This window comes from Schistocerca nitens, chromosome 5 (genome assembly GCF_023898315.1).
Source record: "Schistocerca nitens isolate TAMUIC-IGC-003100 chromosome 5, iqSchNite1.1, whole genome shotgun sequence".
In the NCBI taxonomy this organism is placed as follows: domain Eukaryota; kingdom Metazoa; phylum Arthropoda; class Insecta; order Orthoptera; family Acrididae; genus Schistocerca; species Schistocerca nitens.
The window spans coordinates 330,234,701-330,249,025 of NC_064618.1; the positions used below are offsets into that span (position 1 = coordinate 330,234,701).

The following is a 14,325-nucleotide window of genomic DNA, read 5'->3' on the forward strand; positions in this document are numbered from 1 at the left end:
TGCTATATGTGAGAAGTTATTGTCTCACAAGAATGGTTGCAATGTCTGCTCAATCTTTGACAAGATGCCTACCCAGTGCGGAGACCAGCAAAAACCTTTACCCTCCAAGAAGTGTAAAACCATAATAGCTCTAAGACATATGGTCAGTGAGTCACATGTCTGCAAAATGTTTACAGTACTGGTATGTGGGGTATGTAAAGTGGAACTTCCGAACATGATCAGCTGTAAGTAAAGGAAATGATTGGGTTCCATTCTATGGTAGCATAGTGGGCATCAGTTTGTCTACAGACAAGATCTGCTGCAAAACAAAGCTTGTAATCATGAGTTTTGTATGAGTGTACTGTAAAAAAGGATAGGAGCTTGAAGAAAGTTGCCTAATAACACCTAAAACACTACAATGAAAACTCCAAAATTTGGTGTCCACAATCAACTGTCTCAGGAAGAGACAGTCATACTTCGGTTACTCAGACTGGACTTAATAAAAAGTACCATCAGCTATAACAGCATGGGTATATGGAATGGAAGGACTACAATGGTTTGGTTATGATGAATGAATCAATAACTTATTTAATGAATGTGTAATGAAACTGACAGGCTTCAGTCACTGAATGTAACAGGGAAAAAAACAATTGCCAATGGAAAAGATTAAAAACAAAGCTATAATAGCATTACTGATTACATTCAAAGAAGGGTAATTAAAATGATAACAGGATTGTATAAGTCAAGAGATCCCACATTAACACACAAAAAATATAACATGTACCCTATCACAAATTAGTAATTTCAGAATCGAAACTCTACTGTGGTATGACATATGCACATAAATCATTGATTTAAAGTACAGAACATTTGTCAGTGTAAATAATGTAACAGAGATACATACAATCTGTAAGAAAATACAGTTAATCTTAGCTTACAACAGTCATTTGAAATTTGTTTCATCACTCTACAAAGAAATCTTCATGATTTATTAAAAATTTTATGAGCAAATAATAATATTTTTGCATTCTCGATTCCTACACATAAAGATAAACAGTTCATAAATGTGAATATACGAAATAATTGAAATTTTTAGATCCCCGGATACAGGTTTGCTTTACTTTCTAGGCTTAATATTATACATATTTCTAATCATAATTTTTTGAAATAATAATATTCTATTTACACTAATAGCATTCCTCCAAAAGATTTTTCCAGATCTTACAACAGATTCAGAATTCAAAATAACTGTGATAAACATATTTACTAGGACCATGTCACTTGTGTAGAAAAATATTGTAACTGTGAATGCAAAACTGTTCAGTTTTTGTCAATGAGCTTATATGGAAAGACCAAGGTAATTTTTTTCTAGAAGTATCCCCAGGAATTTGACAGAGTCTGCTTCCCTAAGTTCATGGTTTTTACAGGTAACTTGCAAGTCAAGTGATATCGACTGTTTACTTTTAAACTGTGGAAGTTGGTTTTTTTCATGTTTAATCCATTTACATCAAACCAGCGTTCTAAACTATTCAGCATGTCAATGACTCTTGGGGAAATATGTTCTGTGGTCTCACTTTCAATGAGTACAATGTATCATTTGCAAATAATAGTGAGTGGGGTGTTACTGTATATTTAGAGGCAGCGCATTTATGTGAAATAAAAACAGGACTGGACCTAAGATTGTACCTTGTAGAACTTCCTGTGAAATAATTTTACATTCTGAGGAACAGATTCGTGTATGAGGTCCAAGGAATCGATTACTGACAGGAAATTCTCCAGGTCAGTATCATGAACACTGACTACTTTCTCTCATATATTTATGGGAAGACCAGCTGTTAATATTCTGAGAACGTCTGTATGAGAGATCAGTTCATCCCAGCATCTGGTCATGTTAATATACGAGGGGTGTCCCAAACGTAACCATAATCGTAATGCTGCACATCGTGTACTTGTAGTAGCAGGCTGCGCCGCCAGAGGGTTGTAGTAGGAGCTCTGCTGAGTCATTCTGCCACGCGGCGTCACCCAACAGTTAGAAGAGTGGTTTCTTTGGCAGTTCTTTGAGTGTGCGTACAGTGCAGATGCGACGCGAGGAAATGGCTAGTTCTTGCGAACAATGTGTGGCAGTGAAGTTTTCTTTCTTGTTCGGCAAGAACGCAGCAGAAACTGTTGCGATGATTCAGACAGCCTACAAAGATGATGTTCTTAGTAAAACGCAAGTGTATGAATGGTTTTCCCGGTTTAAAAGGGGAGAAATGGTGGTTGAAGATCAGCCACGTTCCGGTCGACCTTCAACTGCTCGAAGCGAAGACAACATCGACAAAATCCGTGATCTCATCGGTGAAGATCGAAGCAGGACGATCGACCAACTCGAGAACTTGTCCGGGTTGTCCTGGAGCTCAATTCAGCGCAAAATTCGTGCCGAATCTTCTTACCGGAGGACAAAGGGATCATTACGTTCAAGCCTGTCTCGAAATGAAGGACACATTCAAAGACGATCCACATTTTTTTCAACATAATCATTATAGATGATGAGTCATGGTGCTCTGGGTACGATCTAGAAAGTAAACAACAGTCATCACCTCGACCAAAAAAAGCTCGACAAGTGAAATCGAATGTGAACACGATGTTGATCTGTCTTTTTGACATCAAAGGGATCGTACACTCTGAATTTGTCCTTGCAAACCAGACAGTAAACCAACAATTCTATTTGGAGGTCATGAAACGGGTTTGCAGAAGTTTGTCGCGAAAACGTCCGGCTTTGTGGGATTCTGGCATGTGGTTCCTGCATCACGACAACGCTCCCGCGCACATGGCTCTCAGCGTTCGTAAGTTTTTGGCATCAACGAAGACGACTACCTTGACCCACGCGCCCTATTTGCTGGATTTAGCACCCTCGGACTTCTTCCTATTCCCGAGGATGAAAAGAGATTTGAGAGGGAAGCGTTTAGCGGATGTGGAAAACATAAAACGCAATGTCATGAAAGTGCTAGCAGGTAACAAAGAGGACGAATATAAAAGGTGCTTCGAACACTGGAATGAACGTTTGGACAAGTGTATTAATGCTAATGGAGAAGACTTCGAAGGAGATTAAGGTTGTATTTGAAAACAATGAAGTATATGCTTTCTAGAAAGAAATTCCGGTTATTTTTGGGTCCCCCCTCGTATTTCTCGAAATATTTTCTGAGATTTCCCACTTTGGGAGTGTATAATTATGGGCTGTATGCAAGATTCCTAACACATTCCAGCATACCTGCAGACCAGAACCGTCCTAAAAAGCATTTCTCAAAATCCAGAAATGTGTTGCATGTCTCTGCAACTTAGAGATGCATTTCCAGTTACATGTGAAATGACAAACTGAATTTTCTGATTTTCTGTCTATGAACTTGGCAGAGCACTTCGTAAATTCTTTTTGAATACCATAGGTGGATATTCATTTTGTCATCTTGGAAGTTTAGAACTGGTAATGTTTGGTCAAATTTCTTCTTGCATTAAGTTTGTCAAGGTTGGTACACCTGGTCCCATGTATGACATACCTCAGTTTGTCTCATAGCTGGTGTTATTACACTCTCATCTCTAGTCACGCGTTCATACACTGGTTGAGCAATTAATCTATTACCATACTGAGGAACAGTATGGCTTACATCATTTCACTCAGCGTTGTTTTCATTGTGTATCTGCCTGTCAGGTTCTCCGACCTGCATCTGTTGGTTACCTTTCGACATGAAGAAGGTAGACTATACGATTTTCCTGATACTAGTTAGATCTTCACATAAGCCTTGGTAAGTTTCACTCTTCCCAATAGCTGCCTCTATCGTGGCTTTTTCTACCTCTTTTTTTACCTCCCTCAGGATTGTCTCCCTCGTCTGTGTACTCATTTCGTCCACAGTTGAAGTGACTTTTTTCACTTGACGTTCTAAAGTGTCAAGAGATACTTTCATTTCCTCCAGATCTGCTATCAGTTTTTTCACTTATCTATCTTTGCAGATAGTCTGCAGAGTAGTGATGTCTTTGCGAATACTATATAGATCCCCCTTAATATTCTCCAAGATAGTTGTTTTTTTTTTTTGGGAAAGAATCTAAGATTACATTTAGTCTGCGTACTAACTCCTCATCTCGAGCAGTTAGTGCTTGATTTAGTTGTTTCATCGTTTTCTTCTCCCTAAGCTCCTCCTTAGCATCTCGTTCTTTTGATAATAAAGCCTGTTTATTACATTGTTCCTTTTGAAACTCCATCAGGAGTTGTTTTTCTCTAAGAGCCTGCCGCTCTTCATGCTGTCTTTCTCTTACATCCAGTTTTTGTAACAAGATAGTAGTTAAATATGTTCCTGGTACATTCTGTGTTAGAGTATCAGCTAATGCTGCCCCCCAGCACAGAAATAGCGATCGCGGCTTCACTGCTGGATGTAGTAAAGATATTTCCTTTGTCTAATATGTCATGTTTTGGGATTCTGCTTCCCATGTGGGAAATGCAGTTGTCAGCAAAGTCTAAATTATTGTCGTATCTGTTTTCTGCACACTATCATTCAGCTCAGCGCCAGGGATTTCGTTTCGCTTTGGCCTCACCTCTGTGCTAAGCTGTTATTAAACTACACATGCAGTACACATCTACAAAATAGAACTTATAACTAAACACACAAATATTTGCACAAAATTGCTTATCGACTGCTCTTAATCTCGCTGCAACAGTTGAAGACTGTCTCGCAGCTGATTTTCTGCACTTAGCTCGTGCTGTGTTTATCTATAGCCAGTTCAAAAAATATGCATATGTAGTGCAAGCTTAGTGATAAACGACCTGAAAGTGAACACATGCATATATGTCCTACATGTGATGTCTTCTCTGAATAATACTGTGATACAGTTTAATATAAGTGGCCAACTCCAGTTTATTAGATCTTTTTTATTTCCTTTACTTTTCTTCCTCTCAATTCCCTTAAATTTTTAAGTACATGAAAAGAAAATATATATTCATACAACTTATGACTACATGCAAAGTGTAATATCTCTGTGTGTAGTGTAATTTAATGTATTGTATGAAATCGTCTTTTAAACAGATAATGGTTAATTATTTTTGTCATAGATCTTCTTACAATATCTTAAACTGTAAAAATGTTAACATAGACTTATTCCACCCAACACTTTGGTGTGCTAAATAATTGATTATAATTATTTCCTTTTATTGAAGTTATGTTATTACACACCAAGCAAAAATAATTTTTGAACACGATCTCTTTTTGCCTCAGAGGTTGAAACCTTAGGGTTCGAATGCATGAAAGTTTATTAGTAGCAGACTGGTTTGTTAATTTTAATTGCATGAGGTATATTTAGTTATAGCTTTATCTGTCGTGGCACCTAGGTGAAAAAATAATATACACGACATTACTGGCCCACTATGGCAAAATTTGATTCAGAAAATCAAAATAATGGCGAAGATGCTTTAATACTATCATAAACGGATAAATTGAATTAGTTGTCTTAGTAATATCTAGGCTGGAAGAGCCACAGTTACAAAAATACTTATACCGACCATAATGGCAGAAACAACAGAAAAAGATTGTAATTAATAAAACTTCTAATAACTGTACGAAAGAACACAATTCTTGTATAAATAAAAGATGGTTTCAATAGTAGCAAATAGCATTTGGTATTCTGAAAACGATTTAGATAAATTAACAATTATTACACCTATTACAGTCCTCTTAGTTTGGAACATTGGAAGAGTGCATCTTGCTAGGTCAGCAGTAATACTCAAAAAGGTACAATATCTTCTCTTTTACGAGACAAATGAAAATTTACACAGTACATATTGTCTTCTATAGTCATTGTCTACAGAGATAATAAATCGTTCTTATTGTCTTTGTCCTTTTCACTCAATGCACTTCTCATGAAAAAATGTCAATGTTTTTGCACTTTACAGAAAATTATTAAATCCTTTTTTGAAGTATATTCACAGGGAAAAATACGCCAGGAGACGGTACACTGCCATACTTTTTTTTTTTTTTTTTTTTTTTTTTTTTTTTTGCAGGAACCGCCATTTTCGTAAGATTATTTTCAACTGTTTTTATGCACAAAGTGCATATACACAGTGCAGTAACTTTTACACATGGATGCTGGAGTCCACATTTATATGGAAATGACTTTTATTGAACTCATACGATATGTAGCTTGCAGAGATAGCTTGAATATTAGAGAAGGGAGACACAAGTGCATAACAACACAAAGAGAGCATGTGGGTCCGAAAAAAATGTCATTACGTGACACAGAAGGGGAATTTCACACACACTATACAAGGCTCTTGAGAAAGAGGAATCTGCATTTTGTATTTTAGAAAGTCGAAGCATCAGTTTTTTCGTTTGCAGGTCAAATTGTACCCAGAGTTACTAAAAGGAATACAGTGTTGTGTTACGAGCTGCCATCACATCCCACGAAAAACTGGTTTGTGTTATAAGAACGTAGGCTTCTGCGGCTGGTGTCATAGTGATTAAAATTCTTCTGGATATTATGCCGCATCATCGCTAAAAACTAACAACAATAATAAACTAAAACCGATGTATCTGCACAAACAACTGTAGAGCAACTGTCAGTCCACTTCAACACACACCAGGAGGTAAACTTGACAACCAGAAGCCGAACGCTGACTGGCGGACAGCTACCAATCGTTGACGACATGGACATCTACGAATAGCCTATTTCTTTCCATCTTCCCTTACATCATGACTAGCCAATCATATTAGAGGGCCAATTAAAAATTTTACAACAGTGACGTCAGGCATCGATAGTCTGTAATAAATAGAAGCACCTATTCCCATGCAAAAACCAGTCGTGCCCTGAGGAAGGCCGTTGCAATTCGGCCAAAACGTCGGTTTTAGTGTATTATTGTTGTTAGGTTTTAGCAATGACGTGGCATAATACCCAGAAAATTTTAATCACTATGGTTTGTTTTAATTTAGTTGCCAGTCCAGTGCAGTTTTTTGCGCAATGGTCATATCTCCCTCAATACATTTCCCTTCAAGCTTTATAGGTTTTCTTTACGTCTTATATTTGGCTTTTAGTGGTTCAAGTCCCTTATTTGTACTGGATTCAGCTAGTGAAACTGCACAAATATTGACCACTGATGCTTGCAGACTGTTTCACACGCAGAGAGCTAATTAGCAATAAATAACCCTGTCACAAACACACATTTAAACAAACAACTCTAATACATTACTTGATGCATACTTCACAAAAGATACATTTTTCCAGTGTTGTAGTGCCTGAAGGTTTCAGTCCATTTCTTTATGAAACATTACTAATGTCTGACAACATACAAATAAAATCCACAGACTGACCAATCTGATTCAACCTGCAGTTCTTTATCACTTCAAGTTGCAGCCATACTATAGCCCATTTCATTGTAAAATATCAAATACAGTATTGTTATGTATAAAAATCCACTATATAAATGTAGTAGGGTGCAAGTCATTTAGTACGCTCATGTCGTACAATTGAGACTACTGCTTCACAGTTTCTGTTAATTTTTCGTCATTCATCACAAAATTATAAATTTTTACAAAATAAATAGTGAAACAATTTTTAAGAAATAACAAAAACAATGAACAACAGACAACTTATATCACCCACAACAGAGTGAAATATGGAGATGTGCACATGGTCATGTATCAAGAGGATATGTACTTGGATGTCATATGATCAACAACAGACAGATAATATCAGCTGTCAAAACTTACTTCCCAAGAAACCTTTATGGTGCCCTGCTATGATGTGACGTGACAGGACAGCCATTGTGGATGTCGCATTTTGAAATGCACTACAGAATGTTTTCTACATCTACATCTGTACTCAGCAAACCACCGTGAGGTGCTTGGCAGAGGTTACATCCCATTGTATCAGTTATTATGATTTCTTCCTGTTCCATTGACATATGGAGCGCAAGAAAAATGTTTGTTTGAACATCTCTGTGAGTGCAGTAATAATTCTAATCTTATCTTCATGATCCCTATGTGAGCAATATGTAGGGATTTGTAGTTTATGCTTGGAGTAATCGGTTTAAGCCTGTTCTTGAAACTTTGTTTATAAGCTTAACAGACTTTTGACAGGATGTGATGTGATGTGACAGCCAGTGTGGATTGGCCTCCTTAAGATTGTTCTAGCAGAGTGGTTTCAGATGAAAACATACTACTCCATAAAAAAGAGTATGAAGAATCAGATTTAAGTGACAAAGTTCTGACTGGCCATAGTAAGTTGTAATAAATCACTGGTTAAAAGGTTACTGCATATATAATTTTGACATTATGTGTGATCCAGAGATATGTCAGCAGTATAACATTAAAGTGCATAACAAGTTTGAAGTATTGGCATCAGATCACACTGATGAAATAAGTGTTAACAAGCAATTGGGAGAAATAAGGACCTCTGTAACCGAAGCAGCTGAAGAAATTCTATGAGAGAAAAGCTAACAATGAAGAAGTGGTTCAATGAGACATACGAACAAACTGGGAAGGCCAGGAAGAGAGCACATGCTGGACAGACAACATGCAGTGCAACAGGAAGCACTCAAGACTGTAAGAAAAGGAAGAGAAACAAATAGGATTCTGAGAACAGAAAAAAGAAAGATCATTAACTATATATATCATTGATAATCTCGAAAAGGGAAATACAATATCAGCCAGCCAGAATATGCTTCAGATGCTGAAACCTGTGAGGAATGGTCACAGAAACGAACTTTAGTTATTAATGATAAGGATGGCAATATGCTAACAGACAAGAAAAAAATTCTGAATAGGTGGAGAGAATATTTTGAAGAGCCACTAAATGCTGAAGATCCAGAGAGTGTCTTTCCACATGAGAATAATACAGAGGGTGAAGGAGAAGCCGCAAACATTCAAGTGACTCAACACAATGTAGAAAGATCAATGAGGAAACTAAAGAATAATAAGGCACCAGGAGAGGAAAGTATAACGGCAGAGATGTTAAAGGCAGGAGGAAAAACACTTCAGGAAGAGGTATACAATCTCATAAAAGAAATATGGGAAAAAGAGGAAATCCCAGAAGAGAGGAAAGCAGCCATCACTATCCCACTGCATAAAAAGAACAGTAATATGAATTGTAACAACTACAGAAGCATTTCTCTCCTAAGGGTACCTTATAATATTCTATCTTTAAGAATCCTTGAAAAACTTAAGCCATTGGCAAAAGATATTGTAAGAGAATACCAGGAAGGCTTCCAGGAAGGACGATCGACCATCGATCAAATATTCACCATGAGGCAAATCTGGGAAAAGTGCTCCGAATTCAACCATCGGTTTCTGGTGATGTTCATGGACTTCTCAAATGTTTATGACAGTATCCACAGATTAAGTATGTACAACATCCCGAGAGAACTTGGTATACGAATGAAGTTAATAAATATGGTCAAGGTGTGCACAGTGCAGACAATGTCCAAAGTCAAATACCAGGGGAGCTGTCCAAGTAATTCCATATCAGAATGGACATGAGACAAGGTGATATTATTTCACCGTTGTTATTTAATCTGGTCCTAGAGAAAATAATCCGAGAAATGAAAAGAGAAAACTAAGGGGCGACACTATATGGTAGGACAGATTTATTGGGTTATGCAGACGACATTGCAGTTCTAGTAGAATCAGAGGGAGAGATGGCAGAAACTACACAGGCAAGTAAGACTGGGTTATGGATTAATGCAGAAAAGACCGACGTAATTGAAGTATCAAGAGAAGCCCCAAATGACATCCCATTACAGGTTGGGATATGGAAATTTGCTAAAGTGGAAGATGGTACATGGTTTAACAGGAAATAAACCAACGTATTGTGAAAGTGTCTAAAACTTATTGCAGTCTAAAGCAGACAATGTCATCCAAGGATCTGTCAATTAAGACCAAACTTGAAGTATACAGTGCCGTGATAGTCCCAGTATTGTTGTATAGGACAGAAACCCTAAGCACAACAAAGAAGGATGAAGAAGACTTGTTGGTCTTCGAAAGAAAAATTATGAGAAGGATCGTTTGACCTGTCCAGGAACGGAGCTAATGGAGACGTAGAAAAAACCAAGAAATGAATGAGCTGATGAGGCAACTGAACATTGTTCAAAAACTGAAAGTGTGGAGAATAAACTTGGCAGGTCACACTGCTAGGAGACCAGACACCTTTCGGGCAAAAGCCGTACTTATGGAAGACCTGATGGTACCCGTCCAATCGTAAGACCCAGGAAGCGATGAGAGGATGAGCTACAGAAAGACCTTTGCAAGCTAGGAGTCTGTGGCAACTGGAACCAAAATGCAGAAGTTTGCCATCTATGGAGGAGGTACAGTGAAGCGACTCTAACAGCCTCTCCTGTACAAATGTCAACCTCACCTACCCGAGTTGCAGCTAAGGATTGCTGCACGGTACACCCTGTTATTGCTAACGAGGCTCTGACGACCGAATGTTTCCCGGGATAAGGAAACCCCCCCTATCAAGTGCCAACGGTCTCAAAGAGAGCGAATGAGCGGATAGAGGCAGGGCACTCTCTTGTCCTTGGAGTGAGAAATTGCTCCTAAAGGCGGAAGAACTTCACAGTCAACGGCATAGGATGGAGAAGGCAACGGGAAACCACTCCATTAAAGATCACTCAAGATATCCCAAGAATCAGTAGCGCACCATGCCAGAATCTTCTGTTAAACATAAATCCGGAGTAATAGTCCCCCAATCGGATCTCCGGGTGGGGACAATGGAAGGTCAGGCAAAGTTGAAGAATACACTAAAAATAGCAACATGGAATGTAAGAACACTCCTCCAATGCGGGAAATTAGAGAACCTCAAACTAGAGATGGACAGAATGGGAACAGACATAATAGGAATATCTGAGATGCGATGGCCTGAACCAGGAGACTTCAGATCAGGAAATTATCGTATCATTCATACAGGTACTAACCAAGGAACAACTGGAATCGGTGGAGTTGGAATAATTCTAAAAGGAAAACTCGGGAATCTAGTCACAGGATATGTGCAATTTAACTCTAGGATAATACTAGTCAAAATTGGAACCAAACCAAAGAACACGGTAATAGTACAAGTCTATATGCCGACATCGGCAGAAGAAGACGATGTAATAGAAACAGTGTATGAAGACATCAACAAAGTTATAAATTATGTTAAAGGTGAAGAGAACTTAATTATAATGGGAGATTGGAATGCTAGTGTTGGAGAAGAGAAAGTTGACGGAATTGTAGGGAAATATGGTCTAGGAGATAGGAACGAAAGAGGAAGCCGGCTAATTGAATTTTGTGCCAAAAACAAGTTGGTCATAGCGAACTCCCTTTTCAACCACCATAAAAGAAGAAGGTACACGTGGAAAGCCCCAGGAGATACTAGAAGACACCAAATCGACTATATATTAGTAAAATCGCGTTTTAAAAACCAAATCAAGGATTGCAGAAGCTACCCGTCTGCGGATATTAATAGTGATCACAACCTTGTAATGATGAAATGCTTACTCAAACTCAAGCGATTAGAGAGAAAAACGAACAAAGTATGGAACAGAGATAACCTAAAGTCTGAAGAACTAGTGATCCCTTATGCACGGAAAACTGATGAGATGGCATCAAACATTATTCCCGGGAGTACTAACGAGGAGTGGAAACAAATCAAAGAAGGCATACATAAAGCAGCAGAAGAATTTATTGGGAAAGCCAAACCTGCAAACAGGAAAGAGTGGATAACACCTGAAATAATTTGTCTAATGGAAGAAAGAAGACTATACAAAAATGCCTCTGACGAGCAAAGCGAAAACAAATATAGAAAGCTTAGAAACCAAATAAACAGAGAATCTAGGAAAGCAAAAGAAAATTACCTCAACAGCATTTGTAAAGAGGTGGAGGAAAACATGGTTAAAGGAAAAACTGACTTGGCCTACAGAACAATAAAACAAAACTTTGCTAAACGGAAAGTAAAATCTTCAGGAACTATAAAGAACAAAGAGGGCAAGGTACTATTTGGATATGACACGCTGAAGAGATGGCAAGAATACATTGAAGAGCTATATCAAGGAGACCCTCTAACAGATAATATGATAGAATTAAGCGAAGAAGTAGAGAAAGAAGAACTAGGGGACACAATTCTGAAAGATGAATTTGAAAAAGCACTAAAAGAACTACCAGATAAGAAAGCGGCAGGTGTTGATGATATACCTTCTGAACTAATTAAGAAATCAGGAGACAAAATGAAAGCCACATTACTGCAACTCATACAGAAAATATACAAAACAGGTGAAGTTCCTGAAGACTATCAGAAATGCATCATATTCCCCATACCTAAGAAAGCATCTACTATGGACTGTGAAAACCATCGAACACTCAGTCTTCTTTCACACGCATCAAAAATTCTAATAAGAATAATTTTGAAAAGAGTTGAAAACCAATTGAATAGCACTCTAAGTGAAGACCAATTCGGTTTTAGAAGCGGTGTAGGGACGAGGGAAGCAATCTTATCTTTAAGACTAATAATTGAGAAACAAATTTCCAAAAACAAACAAGTATTTATAGCCTTCGTAGACCTCGAAAAGGCATTTGACAATGTTGTATGGCCAGAAATGTTTAGAATTCTGAAGAAGGCTGGTCTGAAATATAATGACAGAAGGATAATCTTTAAAATATACCAAAATGAAACAGCCTTAGTTAAGAAGGAAAACAAAGAAGAAACAGCAAGAATAAGGAAAGGAGTGAGACAGGGATGCCCACTATCTCCAGTAATTTTCAACGCATATATCCAAGAAGCAATAGATAAAATAAGAGAGAATATTGAAGTAGGAATAAAACTTAACGGAATGAAAATAGATATGTTGCGATATGCAGATGATATCGCCATAATTACAGAAAGGAAAGAAGATTTAGAAGCCGCACTCAATGAAATGGAAAACACCTTAAAAGAACAGTATGGAATGAAAATAAATAAGAAAAAGACTAAAGTGATGGTGAGTGGCGCCCTGAACTACAATGAACCCATACGAATAACAATAAAGGGAGAGAAACTAGGGCAGGTTACAGAATTTAACTACTTAGGTAGCAAAATAACAGCAGATGGAAGGAGCAAAAGTGACATTAAAAACAGAATACAACTTGCCAAAATAGCATTCAATGGAAAAAGAAACTTACTGACGAGTAGAAATGTTAGTTTAGACGTAAGAAAGAGAGTCATGAAAACCTATGTGTGGAGTACAGCCCTTTACGGATGTGAAACTTGGACTAGTGGAAAAGAAGAAAAGAGAAGATTAGAGGCATTCGAAATGTGGTGCTACCGGAGAATGGAAAAAATCAGCTGGCGAGACAAGGCTACAAACGAAGATGTCCTCAGAAGAGTGAAAGAAAACAGATCTCTTTGGCGAAATATACAGAAAAGAAGAATAACCTTCATAGGTCACATTTTACGGCATAACAATTTCATTAAGAGAATATTAGAAGGAATCATTGAAGGAAGAACTCGCCGAGGACGACCTAGATTAAGCTACATTCAACAAGTAATAAATGACATCGGGTGCCAGACCTATGCAGATATGAAGAAGAAAGTTGACAAAAGAACGGAATGGCGTGCTGCTGCCAACCAACCTGTGGGTTGATAACCGAAGAAGAAGAAGAAGGAGGAGCATTGTGAGGTCGGTGCATGATCGACAAAGGTCCTCGATAGCCGATTTCATGATGATGATTATGACGATGATATGTAATAATGTGTCATTGTTGTAAATATCATGAAATTTTTACGCACCTAAAGTCTCTTAAATGTATATGTGAATATTTACACCAGTAACAATCTTCGAAATTGAATAAATTCTAAATTATACTCAGAAGATTGCTGTGAGTATTAAAAGATTTCGCTATCTACCCCCAATAGCGCTTCGGGCTGCAGGCACGAGACCAGCCGATCGGCATCAAGATTTGCTGTCTCTAGACACAGGTCCTAGGAACGAGTGTGAGCGCTCTTTGGCTGGTGGTAAAAGTGAGAAACTTTGCTCGGAAAGATTTTTTCGCTTGGGAAATAAGCGCACGTCGAAGATAAAAGCACTACGCGGCTGATTTAAAATGGAAATAGTGTGTTTTGAAAAGATGTAGTTGTGCGTTCTAATCAATGTAAACAAGTGCAATACATTTTAAATTAAAAATGAGATCGTGTTTTAAATGCGCTAAGGATAAAGAACCGTTTTTAACGTGTAATGTGTGTAGGAAAAATGTGCATCCGAATTGTGTAAGTGCAGGAAGACTACCAGGCTCACTGCTAGGGGATGTTTTCTTCGATTACACTTGTTCCGACTGCAGTTTCTGGAAAACTGAAGAGTTCTGGAGACAGAAACTTTCGTGGTGAGTA

The 14,325-nt window shown here is 37.8% G+C and overlaps 1 protein-coding gene across 4 annotated transcripts in view; it reads left to right on the top strand.

Moving 5' to 3' along the window:
• The first annotated feature begins 13,998 nt into the window (after nucleotides 1-13,998).
• The window catches only part of LOC126259339 (cysteine-rich protein 2-binding protein), a 210,896-nt gene continuing 210,569 nt past the window's right edge, over nucleotides 13,999-14,325 (top strand). For all 4 annotated transcript variants that reach the window (XR_007546503.1, XM_049956045.1, XM_049956046.1 and 1 more), the window contains exon 1: nucleotides 13,999-14,318. Coding sequence is in view for 3 of the 4 variants with exons in the window: in XM_049956045.1 (XP_049812002.1) it covers nucleotides 14,122-14,318 (197 nt within the window). In the remaining variant the exon portion in view is untranslated. The remainder of the gene's footprint in view (nucleotides 14,319-14,325) is intronic.